Source organism: Lissotriton helveticus, chromosome 10, assembly GCF_964261635.1.
Source record: "Lissotriton helveticus chromosome 10, aLisHel1.1, whole genome shotgun sequence".
In the NCBI taxonomy this organism is placed as follows: domain Eukaryota; kingdom Metazoa; phylum Chordata; class Amphibia; order Caudata; family Salamandridae; genus Lissotriton; species Lissotriton helveticus.
This window is the reverse complement of record NC_136071.1, coordinates 1211178599-1211202841: the sequence shown is the minus strand read 5'-3', so window position 1 is coordinate 1211202841 and position 24243 is coordinate 1211178599. Positions and strand designations below refer to the sequence as shown.

Here is a 24243-nt window from a genome sequence, read left to right as displayed (position 1 = left end):
TCAGGAGATTCGCAACTCAATTTTCGATGATTAATCAAATGGCCTTTTCTTTGTTTCACCAGACATCGTTCACATCCAATTACAGCATATACTCCTTTATTTATATCTTCTGTGATGTTCCTCTTAAAAGTATAGGTTTGTAGAACTTCATAGAGACAAACGTTCTCATGATGACTACTTCTATTCGGACAGTATGTATCCAACATGTTTGTCTTCAAAATATCTGTACTGTTTGGTTCTTTCGCCGCCAAATACTCAATTTCTTGTACAAATTTCAAAACTCTGTTTCGTGTTGCAGCAAGACATAGACTCACCCAAATGATTGTTCTAGATTTGGCATATAGACTTGCTGATGATAACCGATCAGAACATTCATATGCTCCAATTTCTCGATGCAACAACATCTTCAGACTGTAACTGTACAATTTCTTACTTAGACTCTTTTCATGTGAAATTTCCTCCCACATTTCATTCAGTTCCGTCTTTTCTGATTTTGTGATGTAAGATGTCACATATCGAGCCACAGCAATAGAGTTGTCAGCGACATATTGAATATCCATGTTAGCATTCCACATGGACAAAATGACTGGGTTGTAGTCATTTATGTATTTGGACTCTTCATTTCTTCTTAAGTTGTATGTATTTTTCGGTGATTTTCTTGTCACAGTATGTCGCAGAGAAGACATAAAATTGTTCACTCTTCCTTCAGATATTACTGGTCGTGGAAATGCAAAACGACATTTTGTGTAGAACTTGTCCCTGGATTTGAACTTTCAACGACAGTATTTTCCACAACGATGGCTTTGAAACCGTAAGACTTGATGTCTTAAATTGTTTTCTTCTGTACTTTTCGGAACAGCACATGTAGAATACTGTTCAATGAAACTCATCACTTTCTCATCCAAATCTGTTTCAAATTTGGGTACATCTTTGATCCATAGCTGCATATGTATGTGAGGAGCACCTCTTGCTTGATACTCCTCTCTCCAAAAGAAATCCAAAACCTCTCCAAGCGGAGGATTTTTTTTGTTTGTGATAAAAGACATGATAGCTTCAAACCTATGATTGAAATACCTGCATACATTAACTGGATCCTAAGAGCACAGTTCTCCAGGTGTCTTGTATTCAATATTTTCAATGTTTGCATTTGCCTCTCGTAGAAAATGAAGTAAGTCTTCCCAAGCATACTCAGCACAGCTAAGAGTGAGGAACCAGGTAGGAGTTCCTAAGTTTCTTAGCATACATTTCAATTCCCCATGACGACGGTACCAATACTCGTTAGTACCACGCTGACATGCCATGAGATTAATTAGGTGAGATTCCAAAATACTGTCTTGCAGTTTGACTTTATCCATAAAGTCCCTTGCCGAAACATTTTGCAGATGTGCTCCACTTTTCAGTATATGGTTTACTGCATAAGAAAGTCCAGACAATTGTGAAGACAGGCTGTCATGGGTACATACAACATCATGTATGATGCTTGTCGTGAAGTGCATCCCTGGACAGGTGCTGTACGATCTTGGTGGATGTGCTCTCCATAAACCCACATTTAAGACCCATATGCATCTGTGTGGAGTATCTGTGTGCTTTCCATATGTGCATCTTATTGTGTATGTGCCGCCACCCCATATAGTTGGTGTGTAGTTGTTATGTTGACACCTTGGCCTTATGGTCTGGGCCTGATGACTATACAACCAGGAACTGAGTCACCCAGACTCGGTTTGATTATTATACAATCTGGAAATGAGACACCAGGCAACGTATCAGCCTTGTGACTATACAAACAGGTAATTAGTCCCCCACTTAGCAGCCAGCCTTATTGAACTAAATAGGAGGCACTCCCTGACTTCACCTGGGTGCTAGGCAATCAAGAATCTGTGCAGCCTCTGTTACATCTTCAGAGCAGTTTGGTTGCTGTTAGACTTCATGATAATAGTATCTTGTTGACACTGAGTCACAAGCCTGCAGAGAACATAAGCACATCATTATGTGTCTCAAGACTGCATTGTACATCGTCATTCTGTTTCATGAGTCTGCAGTGGACATCAGTGCATCTGAAACTGTACAGTAAGTCACACAGCCAGTCACGCAACCCCATGGGCATATTTAACGTCTTACAATAAAATCTTGCTAAGCAGCTCTAGGCAAGGTTAACAAGTCTGTATATACAAGACTAGAACTATTAGCACATATGACACTGCCCTCAGCATCTCATTCCCAGCTTGCTGCAGTGTCCAGGTCCGAACAGTTAATTATTGTGGCGCACATGTGTAAGGTGCCCATCAGTACTTTCGGATTGGAGAAGGGTTCCATTTGTTCATGTGATTATCCAGTGACTTAACTGAATGCAACATCCTGCCAGCCTCCAGAGCTAAGTTCCTAGGCTACCTGTTGATCTGGTTGCGTAAAAAGATAATACAGATACTGAAATGAGTAGGGTGGGATGAGGAGGGGAGTGCTTTCATTGGGTGTGATGATCTGTGAGGGTAGTTCTATTTATGTTTACATTTATATCATAGTGTGCACCACAGCCTCAATGCCCACCAGGTATTACGTCAAGGACGCCTACCCAGCGACCACAGACAAGGGTGTCCAGTGAGCCAAAGGACCAGATCTTGTTTCTTTATTCTTTTTTCCCCTTCCCTACATTGTGACACCGCCATCAGAAATACGGTCCATATCTCAGTGAGGCACGTGCTAGGACAGTTCAAACATTGCTCCAGCTGGGTACAGGATAGCTCAGGTTAGTGTATCTGATGAAAGCTCAGCATCTCTGGTGGATCTCAGCACACCCATGGCCAGATTAAGAAGTGTAAAGAAGAAAAAAGGCAACATGTATTTTCCATTTTTGCACACAGGATATCAAACAACATCCCTTTGTGCAATTAAGAAGGCCAAAAGAGTTAATGAATCACCTCTGTAAAGAACACTATATCAGAATGCAATAACAGTACACAAACACCTCTTCTATCACTTACTGACTTCATGCTTGTTTATGGCCTTGCACAGGGCTCTACTGTCTTTGGGTTAGGTTAGCAGTAAAGAAATACCACATACATACAAACATATAAGAGTGTCTTTCAAAGAAAGTATGTTAGATAAAAATAAGGTCTGCAGAAGCAGAACTAAGCTAGCTTGTACAGAGCTTGACCATAGTTTTCCATTTTTGAACTTCAATCTGTGTGCTTTTCTTTGTGAAAGCAAAGTAATAGTTGCTGGCAGGATTTATGAATCACTAACTCCCTAGTATGACTCACCAGTAGCAAAATAGTATTTTGCCTGGTATGTTTTAGTTTAATCAGAGGTTTGTGTGAAAGAATTGCAACTACAACTTATCAACTTCAATGTACTTACTCTCTTTTGATTAATCCATGCTGTTTGATGTTGCTCTCACCCTGGAGAGTTATATTCTAAATGAGGTACACATTGGAAATCTACAGTGGCCATTTTTTAACCTGTTTCTGCTCTTCTGTGGGCTTGTCTATAAAGTTGCTCTGGAGGCCACGCTGAACTGTTGATCTCAGTGTGACAGAATTCTCCAAGCCAAGACATTGACAATATGGGGCTGATGGCTTGGAAGATACTGTAAGCACTTTTTTAACACACTGCCCTGCAGCAGTGAATGATCCCTTCATTGCCCTGGATAGAGGTGAACTCCTTTGAGTCTCATCCCTGAACTCTACTCTTCGTGAAAACCTGAGGTGTTCATTTCAAGACAAGTTGAGGGTAACCAATCAAGAAAGAAATTGAGTCAGTGAGTGGAAAGTGAATGAGTGATCAAATGATTGAGCATATAAGAGAGTGAGTGAGTCAATGAGGCTGGCTGGAGGGTAATAATTGAGATGTCTGGTAAGTGATTTACCAAGTTGATAAGTAAGTGTGTGATGAGGGAGTCAGTTAGAGTTTCGCAAAGCTAATGAACAGTCATAAATTTGGTGGTTCACCCATCTGTCAAACTCGCTGATCTGCACCATTTTAAATTAATTAAGTTCTTAGATCCTTCCATCTGAACTTCCTGAGATGGGATGAGTAACTTTCCTCATCGCAATACATTTTGTTAACAAAGCCAAAGCTTTTGTTTGCACTCTGGGAGCTGTTTTCAGACCTCATTAAGGGAAGTCATGTCAGTAGGGTAATGCTAATTAACCTACTAAGGACTCAGGCAGGTTAAAGGTAACTTTTCAAAAGTCACATTTCCCAAATATTTAGTAAAACATCTACTTCACCAATGGTTTGAATTTGTATTAAATATTAAAAATAGCTGTTTAAGTTGCTGTGTAGCTTCTTCCAATTCAAGCTTAGTAGCATTGTGCCTTTATTTTAGCTTTGGTATTTTCCTATAGGAAAGGTACAGCCTTAATAGTGAGAATAGGTCTTGCAGCTGATCACTGTAGGATACAAATTTGTAACCCTTGCAAGTTCCAATTTTAAATACCATGTACTCTGCCTTGTGGGCTAAATGGCCTACTTAGGACTGCCAACATTTTTTCAAAAGTAGGGGTTCCACCAGTCAAAAATGGTTAACTTGATAAGTTTACCTGTATCTTTAAAGAATGCAATTTAGTGTATGGAACAAACTGTGCTGCAGCCCATGAGCAATATTTTACCTTTCCTGTGCCATTGGTATATTGGGGAGCTAAATATGTCAATTAGGTTTTAGACATGTTTTAAGGGTCATAGCACATACACTGGGGACTGGACATAAATGCCTTAGCGTGAAGAGTTAAAAATCAGCAACATTAGTTTAAAAGAAATGGGAGAAACCATGCAGAAAGGGCAATTTCTTAATTTATGTAAAAGCCTTAGAAGAGGGAGGGCATAATTACTAACCATGAGTGTCAGCCTGCCTTCAAATGATTGTTAGACTTCTTAGCTGCCTTTGACATACTGAAATTCTGAATGGGATTCACCAGCAATGTCCTTCATTGGATCTCCTCCTATCTTTCCCCCCAACACAATGATGTTCACATAGGTACCTTCATGTCCTAAAAGATCCCTATAACCCATGGTGTACCCAGTCTTCCATGCAGTTCAATTTTATCTTCAAATTGTATGTGGAACTCCATGGCTCTGTACTCACAGATTACAACAAGATTCCTAGTTTGCTGATGAAATATAACTTGAAAGTCTCCTCTGCTTTAGACATCCAAAGTCTCAAACAATGCATAGTATAAGTTGCGTTAATCTCACAAAAGGGTTTATTTCTAGACAGATTGGGGGCAACAATTCAAGTGAGCAAATTGAGTCAGTTAGTGATCAGATGATTGAGAATATAGGAGAGTGAGTGAATCAGTGTGGAAGGATAGAGGTTAGGACTATGAGTGGCCTGGTGAGTGAGCTAACAAGTTGATAAGTATATTTTTCAAATAGGGGTGTCATTTAAAGTTTGGAGAAACAAATGAACAGCCATAAGTTGCCAGTTCACCCATCTGCCAAACTCACAGATCTGGTACTATGTATAGGAGTGAGTTAACATCTGAGTTTCTACTAGTGGAGCTTTAGCTGGTTCCTCTGGACTTGTCATATTTGTGCTTAAGCCCCTTCGTTAGGACGAGGCAGTAAGCTTTATATTTACTTCCATATGCCTCCATGAGAAGCATGACGGTTCGAGGTAGAAAATCCATCAATTACCGCCAAAGTGCAGGAAGAAATTTCACTCCGTATCAGGGTTGTTGATTGTTTGTTTTACTCAAACTCCCACTTTTGGGTTGCTTATCCAGTATAGACTACAATGCTGAGCAGGATCTGAATCAAGATGGTGCCTGCTTAACAATTCAGTGAACCTACAGAGAAGCTGATGATGGGCTCCCTCTACCGTAGGCTTGGAGATACCAGCCAGGTAGGTGGACAGGATTGACAAATCAAGCAGATGGTTCTCCGCCATGGATGTGTAGGCAACATCTCTGCTAGCCTGGTGAACCAGCAGACCTAAACCTCCCTTTAGCTGTCCCCTGCACTGAATATATGAGTGAATTTGGCTATGACTATATCATCTATAGCACATGTATGAATGGGAACTCCACCAGTGACCTCAGAAAATGATGAGAGCCTTTTAATTACCTCCAAAGCAGATCTCTGCTTTGTAGCTCATGTGTTCCTCATATAATGACTGTGTTCTCAGATGTCAACATGCAAGGATCCATGCTTCGGAACACGTTTTTTCTCCTGTGCCTATTTAAAAATCTCATTGACCAACTTCATGAATCAAGTTCCTAGAATGCCTGAACCTTCAGAACTAAGATCACAAGAAAGAAGCCTTGAGAGCCAATCACTGTCAGAACCAAATATCTATTTTAGAAAAAAATAAATTGTATTTTATTATTGACTAGAAGGTCAGCATCTTACTCCTTCTTTAAACAAATCCGCAGCTCACAACTTCCCATTTCACCCAGGAATAGCCTTGGAAATGGGTGACATGTGCAGCGGTATATTAGGAGTCAAGAGCCTCAATCAATCAATCTATCAGTCAATCAGAGGGTCTTGTAGAGTGTGGCTTGTCACCTTGGGAGGTCTCTAGGCACTCGAGTTCTGTGAGCCTTGGATGGAGGGTGGTGGCATTTCAAGAGCCAGGTCTTGAGCTGTTTCCTGAAGTCAAAAGTTGGGGAGGCACCCAGGTGGAGCGGGAGGTTGTTCCAGGACTTTGTGGTGAGGTAGGAGGAGGAGCTTCAACTGCAGCGGCTCCAACGGATGTGGGGGATATGGGCTAAGGCGATGGAGGAGGATCAGATCTCTATGGTCAGGTTGTGGAATGTCAGGCAGTTGTTGATGTATGCAGGTCCGGACTTTTGGAGGTCTCTGTAGGTGTGTGTGAGGAGTTTGAAGAGGCATCTTTCACGGATGGGCAGACAGTGGAGGGCTCTGAGATGGGGCATGATGCTGGTTTTTCTGGGGAGATCAAGGACGAATCTTGCTGCCACATTCTGGATGGTTTCGAGGCAGTTCAGGAGCTGTTTGGTGGTTCTGATGTACAGTGGATTGCTGTAGTCGACTCGGATGGTGATGAGGGCCGAGGTGACCATCTTCCTGGCTGAGATGGGAATCCATTGGAGGGCATGGAAACAAGAGGAGGAGACAGTGTTGATGTGTTGCCTCATGGTTAACTCGGTGTCTAGGATGATTCTGAGGTACATGCTTGGCTGGAGGGGGTGGGTGCGAGCCGAGTTTTGTGGACTGCCAAAGTGTTGTTCCACTGGATAGTTAGATCCCGAAGATGATGACCTATATCTTGTCTGAGTTGAGCTTGTACCAATGCCCTTCTCCTGTTCCAAAAAAGACACTAAGGGCCAGATGTAGGTGTCTAAATACCGGTCGGTAACGCAGAAATTCAGAAAATGTTTGCGTTACCCACAGGTATTTAGCCATGTACAATGTAGGTAACACCAAATGCCATCCAAATAAGGAATTGGTAAAAATAAGAAAACCAGTTACCGATTCCTTAATTTACGATTAGCAGATACCGAAACCCCAAATACCGAATCGCTAAATAAGTAATCCTTAAAAACTCGCAAATCGATGTACCAAAATTCCGTAATACAGATTTTTCAATTTTTCGGTATTTAGGAGTCGCTAATTACCACTGACTCAGGTGGTAATCAGGCACACCTCATTTAAACAGTCCCAAAATGCAACAGTGTGAACACAATGGCGGCTCTCTATGTCATTGCAAGACGGCTTCATATGCAAGCAGCAGGACTGGCGATCTGGAGACGGGAAGAACGCGTGTACAGACTGCGCATTACTCTATTTCAACTGACTGAGGCTGAAATCCATGAGCGGTACAGGCTAGACCCCCAAAACCATCCTAGACCTGATATGGGACTTGCACCCACTCCTGGAGCATCAGACACCAAGGGTGCATGCTATAACAACACATGTGCAGGGGCTCTAAAGCCTACACCCACTTGCATCAGGTAGTTACCAGGGGGTGATAGCGGTGGCAGGTGTTGTGTCACAGAGTTGCCTGTCCTGTTTTTTCAACACTTTCCTGGATGCCATGATGCAAATAATGCATCTCTGCATATGCTTCCCTAGCACAGAGGCGGAACTGCAGAAAACCAAGATGGATTTTTATCAAAAGGCACAGTTCCCACATGTAATAGGGTGCATTGATGGGGCACACATATCAATCTGCCCACCTGTAGCTACAGAGTACATATATCGGAGCCGCACATCTACACATTCTATCAACGTGCAGGTAATATGCAATGAGGACCACATCATCACTGACATTATAGCCACATTTCCAGGGAGCACCCATGACTCCTACATATTCAGGAACAGAGGGATCTACACACGTCTGTCTGGGGGCAAATGTTTAGAAGGATACCTGCTAGGTAAATCAATGTGACACACCCTGATGTATACCTTGGATGAATGTGTTGGTGACTATTATTAATGTCACTTCCTTTCTCATTCAGGTGATAGCGCATATGCCGTGCAGGCATTTATCCTGACTCCATATCTCAACCCATCTACCCCAAGTGAGAGAAGATACAATATGGCACATAGATCTACGCGCAATGTTGTGGAGCGTACATTCAGACTCTTGAAAAGCAGGTTTCGCTGCCTCCACAAAAGTGGAGGTGCACGTCAGTACCGCCCCAACATCTGCTGTAAAATAATAGCAACATGTGCCATGCTTCATAACCTTGCCACAAAGAAAGGAACAGCAGTGCAAATAACTGACTCCGAGTATGAGGGTGAGGATTGTTCATAGCCAGAGCACAGCGCAGCAGGTGTGGCAGCAGCACCAGATGGGAGACACAGACGGGCTGAGATCACACACAGCTATTTCTGAGTAAGTAAGGAGACACAGCCAGTTACTGTAATTGAGTGAGAGTGTGTTATTAACCTTAACTCAGGCAATAGCATAGCACACTGCCACAACATGAAGGCCTCAACATGCCAGACCAATATGCTATGGACATTCCAAATGCAAAATGGGTTACATCACACATTTCACAATACGAGGTGATGGCTGGCATTATTTCCTGTGCCCACGCACATTACTGCTGCATTCCCTGGGCACACTGTCCTCACTGGCGTTCTGTCCTGTGGCAGCTCTGTGGCGTTTGCTGCACCTCCTGGACTCGGTTATCGGGGGCGTGATGCTACTGCGGCTTGTTTCCTCTTCACTATCACCCCCATCACCTGCACCTGTAGGGGCTATTTGGTTTGTTTGTAGCACTTCCAGTGCACTGGTCACTGTGACCAGCCCCTTATGGCTGCAGTGGGCCATCTCCTCCTGCATGGCCACCGAGCGCCTGCAGAGCACAGAGGTGGCAGTGGAGAGGCGGTTCACTGCCTTAGTGTAGTTGTCCAATTTCTGCCGGTCCCTGAGCCTCACGAAACAATCTTCATCCATTTTGCTGCAGAGTAGCCTCACTACCTCTGACAAGTCTCTCTCATGCCCTCAGCCACAGTATTGTTCATGCTGTTAATGCCCTCTTTGATTACCAGCATGTGTCTATTCATGTGGACCATCTGCTGTTACACTGATCTCATTGCTTTGCCTTGCAGGCGATGCACCTTGAGCATATTCCCCTCAAGACCAGCCAATACACTTGGATACTCGCCCTGTGCAGCAGGACTGGCTTCCCTTGCTCTGCGGCAACTGACACCTGTCTGGGCGTGCTCAGTGGGGGACTGGGTGCCTGCACTGATTTATCCTCTACCAGCGTGGAAGGTTGGCCTCCCATGCTGTCCTCCTCGGACACTTCCATCTGCTGAAGGCTAGCCACTGTCTCCTGGCTCTCGGTGGTGGTGGCGGTGATGGTGAAGGTGGTGATGCTGGTGATGCTGGTGATGGTGGTGATGGTGATGGTGGTGGTGGTGGTGGTGGTGGTGGTGATGGTGGTGGTGCTGGTGGTGGTGGTGTGGTGCGCTCTGGAGGTGACAAGACCTCCTCCCCCTGTGTTTTCTCCCTCCTGGGTGCCTTTCCTGTATCCCCTTCTGCAGCCCTGCGCGAAGGCTTGCCTATGGAGACAGAATGTAAATTTGCTCACTTGTCTGGCAGCATTTGCGTAATAATAAATGTCATGACTGCCAATCAACTGACTGTCCTCTGTGTGCTAATTGTTGATGTGTGTCACATGCCTTTGGGTTCAGTGGACTGACTGGTATGATATGTGTTACTTCTGACTACATCTCCCATAATGCATTGCTGGATTTTAGTAGAACATGTACTGGAGTGGGAATCATACTACCTCATTGGGGAATGGGGATTGGGGTTAGGGAGTGGGGGGCACAGCATGCTGTGCATGCATCTTACCTTGCCTGTTGCCATCTCTGGCTGAGCTGTCTGCATCCCCAATCCCACTCACACTCTCCGGCTGGAGGGTGGACTCCACCAGGAGATCCAGGGCAGTTGGTGCAGGTGCTGTGGATCTCCCTTCACCTGTCTGCTTGGCTTGCTTCATTCTCTCTGCCAACTAAGGGTGGGCGTAGTTTGCGAAGTAGCGCTACGCGAAGCTACGCGAAGTGCACTTCGCACTACGCAAACTTCACGTAGCACTACGCGAGCTGAGTAGTAGCATGTTCGCACTGTGCAAGATGCAGTTTCAATGATTGCACAGTGCGAACAAGCATCCGGCACTGTGCAATCATTGAAAACGGCATCTTGCACAGTGCGAGCTGTAGTTTTCTGCCGCTCGAGTAGATTTTTACTCGAGCAGCAGCTTTCTCAACGCAAACTGGTAGTTTCTCATCTCGCGAGCATGCACGACCACTCGCAATGAGAAACCTGACCTCCCCGCGTTGAGAGTCTCGCCGGGATGTCATTTTGCTTGCTCACGGTCGCGAACATGACATTGAGGACCGCGAACAAGCAAAAAATGAGCGTTGCACTACGCTACGCTGCGCGTGTTCGCACTGTGCTACGTGCAGCTCGCGTAGTGCGAAGTTGCGCAAACTTCGCAAACTACGCGAGCGTAGCGTAGTGCTTCGCCCAGGGTTACTGCCAACCTCTCATTTGCACGCTTCCTGAGGTCATACCAGCGTTTGTTAAGTTCTTCAATGGAGTGCTGGGTTACACCAAGGGCATTAATCCTTTCCTGGATAACCAGCCATATCTGCCTCTTCTGTGATTCAGGGACGTGCAGGGTATTTTTTCCAAACAGTTTTTCATGGTCCTTTGTCACCTCCTCAATCAGGACCTCCAGCTCCCTCTCTTTGAATTTGTGTTTCATTTTGCGCTCTCCTGCCTCCTTTTCCTTCTCCTGGTTGTCCATTTCTGGTCTGGGATGTCAGCAAAAACTTGGAAAAGTTGCTCCTGGGTTGTTGTGCTCCCTGCCTCTCCAACAGCTTCAGGATCAGTGCAGCTGCATGGGTGTGGCCACTTCCTGGTTGTGAGGTCATAAGGAAGCACAGGATTGGCTGATTCAACGATTTGTGATTTTTCAAAATACCGGATTCGCTAATTACCGAATCGGTATTAAGGAATCAGTGATTTTTACAGATTTTTACCGAATCAGTAATTTTTACCGATTTGTTTATCTACATCTGCAATACCGAATTCTTAATTGCAAATTGGTAAAATTCGCTATTAAGGACTCTGTATTTCAGTTTTACCTATATCTGGCCCTAAATTACCAACATTATAAAAAAATTATATAAAAATTCTAAACTATATTCAGGAATAGAATGTCATAGGAGTATTCTTAGCAACCAACTGGACTTCAAGAGAAATATTCACTATGTTTTCATGCCTCGAGACCAGCAACCAAAGTTGCTGTGTTGCATTGGCTCAAGGTAGGGGGCAGGACTGTACCAAATGTAAAAAGATTTTGTGCTGTTCCTCTTTCCCCATGTGGTACCAAAATGTAGGATGCCTTGAGCCAATATACATACTCTTGCAGTAGTGAGGGTGTCAGGCACGACTATTGTACTCACAATTATTCCTCATACTCACAGGAGCAGAAAGCTGGATTTTCCCAATTACCCAAACAGACCTCTACCTGAGCCATTATGTCACAATTGCTCAGGTGAACCCTGTCAGCGAAAAGGGGATGGGGACATAGAAGAGGCTGCCTTGCTTTTCATGGTTCGCTTCTACGTCCTGCTCTCGGCGTCTTTTTGGTACCACCTCTTGTTCTAGTATTTCCTATGTGAACTGCGAGTAAAATAACAACACAAAATTACTAACTTCTATTACTTTTTTCTCTTTCTGCTTCTCTTAAAATATTAGTATTCTCACTCTCTCTTACCCGTTATGCCAAGGCCTTTGGTTCTCTTCTTTTTTTTCGTCTTTTAGAAAGTGAATTTTTTTTCTATTACGTTGTTCCCTTTTAACCTTTACCTTGTTCTTTAAAACTACTAATCTTTTATTACATCAAATCTTATTTACATTATCTTTTTTACAGGCTTATACTTGCCATCCTAGAAATGAGGAGACTTCCTTGTAATTGGTTCTAATGTGAAGAACAGGTAAGCTTCTTCTTCTATTTCAGTATTCTTTTTTCTCTTCTATGTCTTGTGTTGAACTCTCAGTAATAATCTCCTTAGGTATTTTCTAACTAACTAAGACGGTGCTACCAAAATGAAAACTACCCTAATCTAAACTTCTGCACACCCTCAATTGAATTACTGCTACTCTACCTCCTGACTGACTAAGCACAAGTGTGGGATAAGCACACTCTGCAAAGACATTGGTGAAGTGCATAGCTCAGAATGCTGCCAGCACACTTCACAGCTGAGTCTGTCCTCGCGCCTTCAGTGGCATGCAGGAGACTAGCCTGGCAACCTCCACAATCTTTCCTGACCACCCGCAGAGTGCTCCGAGAGATCTGCAATAGGTGGCTCCAAACCAGGTCTTCTGGCAAGCGTCCCTTACTTTGACTGAGGAGAATTACAGTCGCACATTGTAAAAGGTGTGTTTCTTATGGTGGAACCCTGACAGAGGGTGTGTGCTTAATGTTAAGTATAGTGTTTATTGGAAGGAGACTCTTCCTGTAAAAAAATACTGTGCTTTTGCCAGGTTGAACACTTTTTGAAGTTTCTATTTGTACAGTTCAGCACACATGCAAAGCTGAAAGAGGTCTGAGAAAAGAAATGCTTCCTTAAACTTTATTCCTGCTTTGGTCAGGCATACATTTTTGGTAAAAAGTTTTGTTCACCCTACTGAAAAAAAAGTGATTTGCAACAAAAGCCATGGATTGGTGGGCTGCCCCATTCAAACAAAGTAGGGCAAAGTAACTCAAAGCACTATCATTCTTTACTTTAGGATTATTTTCAAACACAAATGCAGGATTGCACTGGACAGTAATCCCAAGTAAAGCCTTTGCACTAGTTTGCATCAAATGCTTGATGAATATCCTGATTAGTTGGGACAAGAGCTCAGAAGTGACTTCATAATGACAAACAATACTGTAGAAAAAGCCTAATTATGAAAATTAGTTTATCTCTTGGGGAATGGAATTAAATGTGCGCTATGTGCATCATATTACATTTGATTGACATATATATTTAGAATTAGAAAGTGACTCTCCTACCTGCCATGGTTGGAAGTCCTTCTCTAGACTTTCACTCTGTGACGTATGTCCTGAGTCGGCCTTGGATGAGATCATGTTGTGTAAGGCGTGAGCCACGGCGTAGACCGCAGTGTAAACACTGTAAGTAATGTAGAAATTGTAAGCATCATAAATAGAGAGGTCCACATCTCTCATTGTCTCGTTCCCTTTACAACGAGGGAAGTCGGGGTCATAGACAACAGTCCTATCCAATAAATAAGGATTACAATGGAATGTTAGCACCCAATACCACACAACCATGAAATTGTCTGAGAAATGTAAAGGGTTCACACTGTACAGGAAATCTGTCAGTCCAGGAATCTGTCCCTTAGGAATGGAAAATTCCAGTGCACCATTGAACATATTCATTCTAGAGGTATCTAGGGGATCTTTCAGATGTGATGTGACTGCTGAAGTGATCCAAACTTTAGTAGGCAGACCTTGCAAGTGATCTAGGAGGCCTGATAACATGTAAGCTAATGAACAGTGAACTATCACCACATTGACAGAAGAAACACTGATTGTTTTTACAATCTGTTCCATCTCTGTCTTCCTGGCGTGAGGTGGTTTGCGGACTCTTAGTAAGTAGGCCACACAGCCTCCACTCCTGCTGATCTCTCTCTCCAGCTCCTCACCGGCCCTCTTGCCGCTCTCATCATCTGATGTCAGGATTCCAACCCAGGTCCATCCAAAGTGCTTGAGCAACCGGGAGATGGCGCGTGCCTCGTGCATTTCATTGGGTACAGTGCGGTAAAAAGATGGGAAGCGATGCCTGTCACTGAATATTGGATCCATGGCACCATAGCTGACCTGAGGAAGACATAGACATGAGCTATTAGACATATTGCACCACCCTCCACTAAAGAGCATCAGTGGCCGATGGCCCATGCCTCATAGCTCTCATTCAGGACAGAGCTGTACAAGAATGGGAACTGATACCTGTCATTGAAGACTGGATCCATGGCACCATAGATGACCTGAGGAAGATATAGACATGAGCCATTGAACACTTTTTATAGCGATGGGTGTTTCAAGGTGTTTTTCACAGAAGTGCTGCAGTTTGTGTAACTGTAACACATCCCTTCAGTTCCAAAGGGCTTTCTCTTTCCAGAACCAAATGTCCACTACCTCTTCACAGTGAAATGAATCAAATATGTTCAAGCCCTTTGCTTTTATCCATATACACTCAACCTATGAGATTTTACCCCCTCCAGAAGCACTCCCACTAGACGGTAGGAGTTCTAGTTTATTTTGCACAATGCATGTCCCACCCTATTTAATGGGAGACGGGCTGTGGGTGCCTTGCAGAAACTAATCCACATCATGTTTCCTTTTAAAAAAAATTTTTATTGTGCTGTATACTGTTTTTATTTGTGTTAATGATACAACCTTAAAACTCTCTGCTAAGTGAATTGTGGGAAATCTTGCACTCTGCACTAGAAATCTGCACTTGGAAATTACGAGCCAGTAAAAGTCCACTTTTATTGAAAAATCAGTTGCTACTTAGAATAACCAGCTGCGGATAGACCGTTGCACTGTTGCTTAATCGTGCTTTTTCACATTTGGCTGAAGCGAGGCATTAGCAACTGGGCAACCTCATCATCATATATACCTTTATTCTGTCATTTGTACAAAATACCATCAAAGTGTACAAAGATAAAAACATACATAAATATGTGATTAAAATAGTATTAAACCATTACAAGCATAGGTACAAATAACATCGCAAATCAAAAACAAACGTATGACCGTCCTGATTCCATCGGATGCGGTCGCTGCTCCACGCTACTCCCTGCCCTGCGAGACTGTTTGGTATCGTAGCGCCCACAGCCTGCCAGATTTTTGCCTGCATTGACTAATATTGCATTGCTCGTTGTGCCAGATCGAGTCAGAATGCCTTAATTAATTGCTCTATTGTTTTGCGCTGCTCTGCCGATTTCACGAGCGCTCATTAGCATAATATCACGGCGCTAGTCTGCCAAAGCGCGCTGCAACGCTCTGAATAATTGTGCTGCCTGTGTATTGGATTTTTGTGCCTCATTGTGCCTTGTGCCGGTTCCACTGACTTAGAGATCGCGTTTTGATGCTCATAGGGTGCCCCAACCCGATTTCGCTTTTGGGCTGACTGCCATTTTGTGTCTTCTTCTTGTTGTTGTTTGTGCCTCCCTGACCTGATCTCCGCCCCGCTCCCGCCTCCCAGCTGCTCCTCCCTCGCCCCTCCCCCTCTACGATCCACTTATGTCAGATGCTTTTACGCGCAGCAATCGCGCCGAAGGTGCGCCAAAGGTAAGCCCGTCTACGCCCGTCCGCGCCTGGCCCGCGCCCAGCGCCTGTCCCCCTGGCCCCCGCCGCACCCAACCCACTTGACTAACATATGATGCCGCCACCCTCCTCGCCCTCAACCCCGAACGCACACCACAATGCTGTGAAGCCACCCCAGGACGCACCCACGGCCCATTCGCCTGTCTCTCCTGCAAGTTCAACTGCTTCAGGACCCTCACCAAATCCACCTCCTCCATTCACAGCTCAAACTCCAACCGCCTGAAGTGCATCCTGCTTAACACCCGCTAGGTCCACAGACACGCTACTGAACTCTGGGACCTACTCGACACTGCGTCACCGGACATTGCCTTCCTCACAGAAACTTGGATGAACACATCATCAGCACCAGACATCGCCATAGCCATACCGGACGCTTACAAGATCATCCGAAAAGACCGCACCAATCAAACAGGAGGAGGCATCGCCATCATCCATAGAAACACCATCAAAATCTCGACCATCTCCGACGATAATCTTGCAACCGCCGAACATCTCCATTTTCAGATCCACACCGACCCCAGGACCACACTTAGAGGCACCCTCATTTACAGGCCTCCAGGTTCCCGCACTCAATTCATCGATGACATCACGGACTTCGTCTGCCCACATGCCCTCGCCTCCGAAAACTACATTCTTTTAGGAGACCACAACTACCACCTTGAAAACAAACACGACAGCAACACCTCCACCCTTCTGGATAACCTGGCCATTCTCGGACTTAAACAACTTGTTGACACCCCCACCCATGTAGCCGGACATACGCTCAACCCTATCTTCACCTCCAGCAAGCACATCTCCTTCGATCGCACCACAGCTCTCCACTGGACGGACCACAGCTGCGTCCACTTCAGCTACAAAACTACCCTGACCCACAACCGCCCACAACCTATTCCTCGGAGAAACTGGAACAAAATCACCTCCGACCAACTCCTCACATCACTCAACCAAAACCCACCCACCCTCTCACTGGACCCAAATCAAGCGGCCACCAATCTCAAGCAATGGATCACCCACAGTGCTGACGAATTAGCACCCCTAAAAAAGCACCAGATCAAATCAGCCAGCAAAAAGGCTCCCTGGTTCAATGATGACCTTAAAAATTCCAAGAAGCTATGCCGCACCCTGGAGAAAACATGGAGAAAAAAACCCTACCACCAACAACATGGCCACCCTCAATGCAGCCACCCGCAAACACCACCAACTGATTAGATCCGCCAAGAAATCAGCACTCAAGGATTGTCTCGACAACAACACTCACAACAGCAAGGAACTTTTCAACATCGTCAAAGAATTCACCAACCCCACCGCAGCATCCAACGACATCACTCCCTCCCAAGACCTCTGCGATGAGCTATCCTCCTTCTTCCACAACAAAATTGCCAACATCCACAACAGCTTCGAGAATACTCCCAGCGATCAACCCTCCCCACCACCCTCAGATCCCACCCCGCCAACTAACACCCTTAGCGCCTGGAACCCAATCACCACCAAAGACACCATCCGCCTAATGAACTCAATCCACTCTGGCTCCCCTACCGACCCCTGCCCCGACCACATCTTCAACAAAGCTGACTCCTTCATCGCACCCCACCTCCGTGATGTCATCAACTGCTGGTTCAACTCTGCCACCTTCCCAGAAAGCTGGAAACACGCCGAACTTAGCGCCCTTTTGAAGAAACCCACAGCAGACCCCTCTGAACTTAAAAACTACCGACCCATATCCCTCCTCCCATTCCCGGCCAAAGTCATTGAAAAAGCCATCAACAGACAGCTCGCCGCCTTCCTTGAATCCAACAACTCCCTTGATCCCTCTCAATCCGGATTTCGAGCCAAACACAGCACCGAAACCGCCCTCATTGCAGCAACAGATGACATCCGAACAATACTGGATAACGGAGAAACAGCGGCCCTCATTCTACTCGACCTCTCCGACGCTTTCGACACAGTCTGCCACAGCACCCTCGTACAACGCCTCAGCAACATCGGCATACAAGGAAAAGCCTTGGACTGGATCACCTCGTTCCTAGCTGGGAGAACTCAGAGAGTCCGACTCCCCCCATTCAACTCAAAGGCCACTGAAGTCATCTGTGGTGTACCACAAGGATCATCACTCAGTCCCACCCTCTTCAATGTTTACATGAGCCCACTCGCATCCATCGCGCGCCAACACAACCTCAACATCATCTCTTACGCCGACGACACCCAATTAATCATTTCCTTCACCAAAGACCCTAACACCGCCAAAACCAATCTTCACAAAGGCATGAAAGAAGTAGCCGAATGGATGAAACATAGCCGCCTAAAACTCAACTCAGACAAAACGGAGGTGCTCATCCTAGGATCTTCCCCCTCTGCCTGGGACGACTCTTGGTGGCCTCCCGCTCTGGGCACAGCACCCACACCCACAGACCATGCACGTAACCTTGGCTTCATCCTAGACTCCTCTCTCTCGATGTCCAGACAAGTCAACGCAGTCTCATCCTCATGCTTCAACGTACTACGTATTCTCAAAAAGATTTTCCGCTGGATCCCCCTTGGGACGAGAAAGACTGTCACCCACGCACTGGTCACGAGTCGACTGGATTATGGTAACACACTATACGCCGGAATCACAGCAAAAGTACAGAAAAAACTACAACGCATCCAAAACGCATCAGCGACACTCATATTGGACATCCCTCGCCAAGATCACATCACCGGACACCTAAAAGACCTTCACTGGCTTCCCGTCAACAAAAGAATTACATTCCGTCTCCTCACCCACGCACACAAGGCTCTCTACATTCAAGGACCCGAATGCCTCAACACTCGACTGTCCTTCTACAAACCCACTCGCCAACTAAGATCGTCCAATCAAGCCCTTGCCGCAGTCCCGCGCATTCGAAAATCCACCATGGGTGGCAGATCCTTCTCCTTCCTGGCTGCCAAGACCTGGAACTCACTCCCCACTCACCTCCGCCTTACTCAAAACCACATCTCCGTCAGAAAAGAACTTAAAACCTGGCTATTCGACAAATAAGGAACCCCTTCCCAAGCGCCTTGAGACCCTCGGGGTGAGTAGTGCGCTATACAAATACTTGAACTTGAACTTGAACTATGAAGATACATAAATTCATTCGACCTAGTCAAGATAAACGGTATGCTATGCAACCACTAGACATTTAGGGTACTATATCATATGTACCAACTTGATATTTTGAGATACATATACAGCATGTGGAGGGAAACATTAAAAACATGACTTCATTGCTATGCTAGAAAAATATTTGGCGAATCAGCCAGAAGGAAAATAAAAAGCGACTAAGGACAAAAAGTATTGGCCCTGAGGTATCTGCTTTTAAAATCCTAAACACAGTCAGGTGCCGCCTAGCACCCAGATTTAGGCATAAAGGTCGAATCTATCTCCTGTGCAGCTACTGGTACTAAGTGCAAAAAACAGCATGTGTTCTTCAGTATCATTGACTTCGCGGCAAGCCTGGGGGGTGAAATCAGGTCAATAAAGGGTTCAAACAGAGAGCTAGATTTGATATTAAAAAATGTAGATGTTAACAGTCACTTCTTTGGTTATTAGTATAATTTTACCCAACTACACTCCAGTATGTGGCCTTGAGGGTAAAAACATCACGTTTGGTGGCCCTTTCTGGGTGCTCCCACAAGACCATCAGGTTCAATAATTTGCACCACTCGGCGATATGTCTGAACCAGGGTAGTTGTAGTGCCCTCTTGTGCACTAGGACTTCCCGCAATGAATTACGATAATCTGTTAATTGCGGGGTGGTCCATAGGCGCAGCCAATATGTTAGTGGTCTCAGGGATGCTAGGTCACCTATTCTTTTTATCCCAAGATCATAAAAAAGTGGGGTGAGAGGTGCAGTAACAGGTAGCGAGATGAGAGCCCTTGCAAAATTATTTTCGCAAACCATTAGTTTATTCACAGAGATAAATCCCCAAATTTCTGCTCCATAAAGGTGTACCACTTTGGGCTTTTGCATGATAAATTTCAAGGGCTGGTGAGAGAAGCTGGGTATATGATTTTTTTTAAAAAACTTAATACTGATTTAGATCTTTGACATAGTATTAGAGAGCTCTTCCTCAACTGATAATCCCAACCAAACATCTCATTAAAACCTATGCCTAAATAATCCAAACATTTTACCCGCTCCGATGGTTCTTGTAGAATCTTAACCTCTCGTATACCGCCCCATACATTACCGAGCACCATAAATTTAGTTTTGGAGGTATTCAGCTCCAGTTACCTCTCTATGAAAAAGTACAGAAATGTATCCAGTAGTGCCTGCAGACCCATGGGAGTTGTAAATGTCAATAAAGAGTCGCCAGCAAAGAGCAAGATGGGGACTTTTGTGTGGTTCAAAGGGGCATCATTCTTACAGCCCATTAAATAACTAACCACATCATTAATGTACAGGGAAAACAGTGTTGGGGCGAGAACACACCCTTGACGCACTCCATGTTGAATCAGAATCCTCTCTGTCAGTTCCCCATTTTTCCCCCACCTAATCTGGGCATAATTATCCTTGTGCAATCTAGCAATCATAGACACCAAGTTTTCCGGGGCTCCTTGATCGAGCATGGTCTTTCACAACAGATTACGCGGAACCAAATCAAATGCGGCACACAAGTCTACAAATGCCACATAGAGTCGCTGTTTCCTGAGTAGCACGTACTTCCAAGTCAGCAGGGAAAACCTGAGGGCTTGGTCGCACGTGCTAATTTTTGCACAGAAGCCCACTTGAGCAGGGGACAATACCATGTTAACATCCATTCAGTCTTGGAGTTTATCTAAAACTTGCCTGGCAAAAATCTTCTGGAGATTTCCGATTAGACTAATAGGTCTATAATTGGAGGGGATAGCAGGATCGCCCTTTTTGAATATAGTTAATACCTCTGCCCCCTCCAAGTTTCTAGAATGTCCCCACCAGCCAGTATACAGTTAGACAAAAGGTTTATGTATGGTTCCCATATTGTTGGTTCTGATTTGTACAAATCCCCAGGTATCAGATCGGGTCCTGGGGCTTTGCTTGCTTTTAATTTATTGTTTGTAGACTAAGGGTGGGCGTAGTTCGCGGAGTAGCGCTACGCGAAGCTACGCGAAGTGCACTTCGCACTACGCGAACTTCACGTAGCACTAAACGAGCTGCGTAGTAGCATGTTCGCACTGTGCAAGATGCGTTTTCAATGATTGCACAGTGCGAACAAGCATCCGGCACTGTGCAAGCATTGAAAACGGCATCTTGCACAGTGCGAGCTGTAGTTTTCTGCTGCTCGAGGAGATTATTACTCGAGCGGCAGCTTTCTCAACGCGAACTGGTGGTTTCTCATTGAGAGCGATCGCGAGCGTGCGCAACCACTCACAATGAGAAACCTGACCACCTCGCGTTGAGAATCTCGCCAGGATGTAATTTTGCTTGCTCGCGGTCGCGAACATGACGTTCAGGACCGCGAACAAGCAAAAAATGAGCGCTGCACTACGCTACGCTGCACTACGCATGTTCGCACTGTGCTACGTGCCGCTCGCGTAGTGCGAAGTTGCAAAAACTTCGCAAACTCCGCGAGCGGAGCGTAGTGCTTCGCCCAGGGTTATTGTAGACATAGTATCCTCTAGGCTAAAAACTAGCGGAGGAGTATTATTATTTATGATCTTGTTAAAAACAGAGTTAGCTATGATTGGGGCAGCCTGATTAATGTGTGAGTCCATAGTAGCCAAATCGTCAGAATATAAACACAAAAATTTTTCCACCCAAACTTCCTGTTGAATATGATGATTATTAAGGGTAGGGTTTTTCGCATTGCCCTTAGATACAATAAGCCAAAACATGCGGCTATCTCTGGCATGGGCTGCAAAGACCAGATTGTTCCAATTTGTATCAGCATGTTCGCGCTTTGCTTTGCTGAGTGCTACGCTATAGGTGTTATGGGTAGAAGTTATATCCAATCTAGAACACTCCCTAACTGATTTTTGTAATGCCTTTTTGGCTTTCTTACAGTTGTTGTTAAACCAGTTGCAGTCCCTTGCCTTGGCGGGTCTTCCAGCACGACTCTGTGTTAAAAAAAACTGTTTGTAGGGCCTTGAAAAGTTCTTTATATGATAAGATAACATACAGGGCAGCAATTAAGTCAATACTATACGTGTGGCTTCACAAGTTAGTTAGAGAGGCAACTAAGAACTCGTAGATTCTACCTTTGAGGCCCCTGGTCAGCTTGAACTTTTGGCCATGTGACTCTTCTTGTGATTATTGGTTGGGCTTGGCTCTATTGATTTAGAAATATGGCGATGGGCATCCCTATCCAAGACCTTGTCCTTTAATTTTAAAAGCAAGGAATTATGGTCACTATCTGTCCTTGGTTCAATGATCAGATCCTAGTAATGGTGATATTCTGACATCAACAAAAATATAATCTATTATGCTTGAGTAGGTACCCCTCTTGAAAGTAGCCTTCTGTCCTATGTCCGATTGAGTTCTTCCATTACAAGCCCTCAGGTTCCTATCAGCAGTTAGGGAAGCAATCTGTAATGAAATGTTTGAGTAGCATTTGCCATTTTTCCAGCAACCACATTAGGAAGGCCCCATATCTTGTCCTTCTCTTCAAGAGAAGCACTCAGTAGAGCAGAGGGCTCAAATGCAGTGTTAAAATCCCCAGCAACTATAATTTTGGAGTTCGCTTGAAAACTCTCTACTAGAGCATCTAATAGGGAAACTACCATGGACTCACTGTGGAAAGGTTCTGACCTTGCATAAACATTTAGCACGGTCAGAACTAAACCCAGACAGAAAGGTAAGCTGAATGCCCATAATATCAAGTGAATCTATTAAGAGTTGCTTGGTTTTTTACCAAAATTAACAGGCCGACACTCCCCCTACCTGGCGTTTTGGGTGGAAGGGCATCCACACAATATGAGGTATAGCCATTAACATTCACCTTGTCTACGGCCCACGTTTCATGAAAAGCACAAATATCAATATTTCCTAAAGCGATAAACCAATCGGGGTTGTGGAGTTTCGAGTGTATCTCAGCTAGGTTCCAGGATAATAGAGTTAAACTATCATTTGACCTGTTTCCCCCAACAGAAACACCCTCAGAAAGGTCCACTACACCGTCGGTTGTATGAACAATTCTCTCCTCCGTGGACATATTTAGGACAGGATACAGCTGCTTGTCCAATGTAAGAATTATTATCTTGTGACTCTTGGATTAAAACACTGTCAGTACTCTGATAATCTACAGCTAACGCTATGGTGTGTGCATGAAGGATATATTCAGGCTCTATGTACGTGCTACCAGTAATAGATTTAGCAATTTGGGCCCCTATTGTCTCCCTAGAGTTACTAATACTTGAATCATCCCCATTAATATTAGGGTGTACTTCTGGCAGGTCACCCCATGTCATAACTACATTCTCCAATCTTCCACTATCCCGTGGGATCAGAGAGGTCAGTCAATCATTTTCAACTAAAGGGTTGAAAATGTCAAACTGACTATTGACTGGGATTGTGTATCTAGCTTGCCTCCGCCCCCCCATAGGGAATTCCCCAAATGGTGTGTGATGTATTCTTATAGGTTCTGTATCGATCCCCCTATTCCTGACCCTGTTCTGGTTAACAAGTTAACTAGCAGCCATCCCATGATGCAGAAACCGTTATCTGATTAAGCCACACTACTGCACAGGAACGTGTTATCTGATTAGGTCATAACGCTTGCCATCTAATTAGACAAGCGATATTCCTCCAGCCCCTGATAAGGCATACAGAGTTCTCAAAACAAATCAAACCTATGACAACCTGGGAAAAACCCTGCGGCCATTGTTTTGATTTCATCGAGAACTTCAGCAAAAGAATGTGCTAACGACCAAGTCGTATGACATCCTTATTGACGTATCTATGTCCATCCTTACGTCAATCTCGGCACCTTACAGGTATAAATATTACCGGTATTGCCTTAAGCAAACACACGCGGTGGTGACGAGATCGGAGCAGCCAGACTTGCCGAAGCCCAGAGCAGAGCAGACCCCGCTGGCGCAGCCCCGCCTTCCTGACGCGCTGAGAACGAGACGCTGCTTTCTCCTGCCGAGAAATCCAGCTCCGGCGCTTCCGGGTAGCCCTCGCAGGCAGCCTGGAATATCGAGACCAGAGACGAGAGATACCATCCCTCATTCATCCTAGATTCCAGGTACAGAACTGAATAACCCCTTGCAGAGAATTCTTGAGTCAGTCACTTGGCAAAACAAACTTAACTTAAACTGCTACTTTCTATTCCCGCCCACGTATTAGGCTTAGGTCAGGTACACCGGGGTAGGCGTAGTTAGAAACACCAGTTGAGTACGATTAGTTAAATGTATATGTGTATGTATCTATTTTATCCATTTTAAACCACCTTATGGCTTAGAAACCATATAAAT

At 44.8% G+C, this 24243-nt stretch overlaps 1 protein-coding gene across 1 annotated transcript in view; it reads right to left on the bottom strand.

The window, feature by feature from the left end:
- The window catches only part of LOC144784217 (vomeronasal type-2 receptor 26-like), a 252587-nt gene that overhangs the window by 198348 nt on the left and 29996 nt on the right, over window positions 1–24243 (bottom strand). The window contains exon 2 of the mRNA XM_078662871.1: window positions 13488–14315. Coding sequence (XP_078518997.1) covers window positions 13488–14315 — 828 coding nt within the window. The remainder of the gene's footprint in view (window positions 1–13487; window positions 14316–24243) is intronic.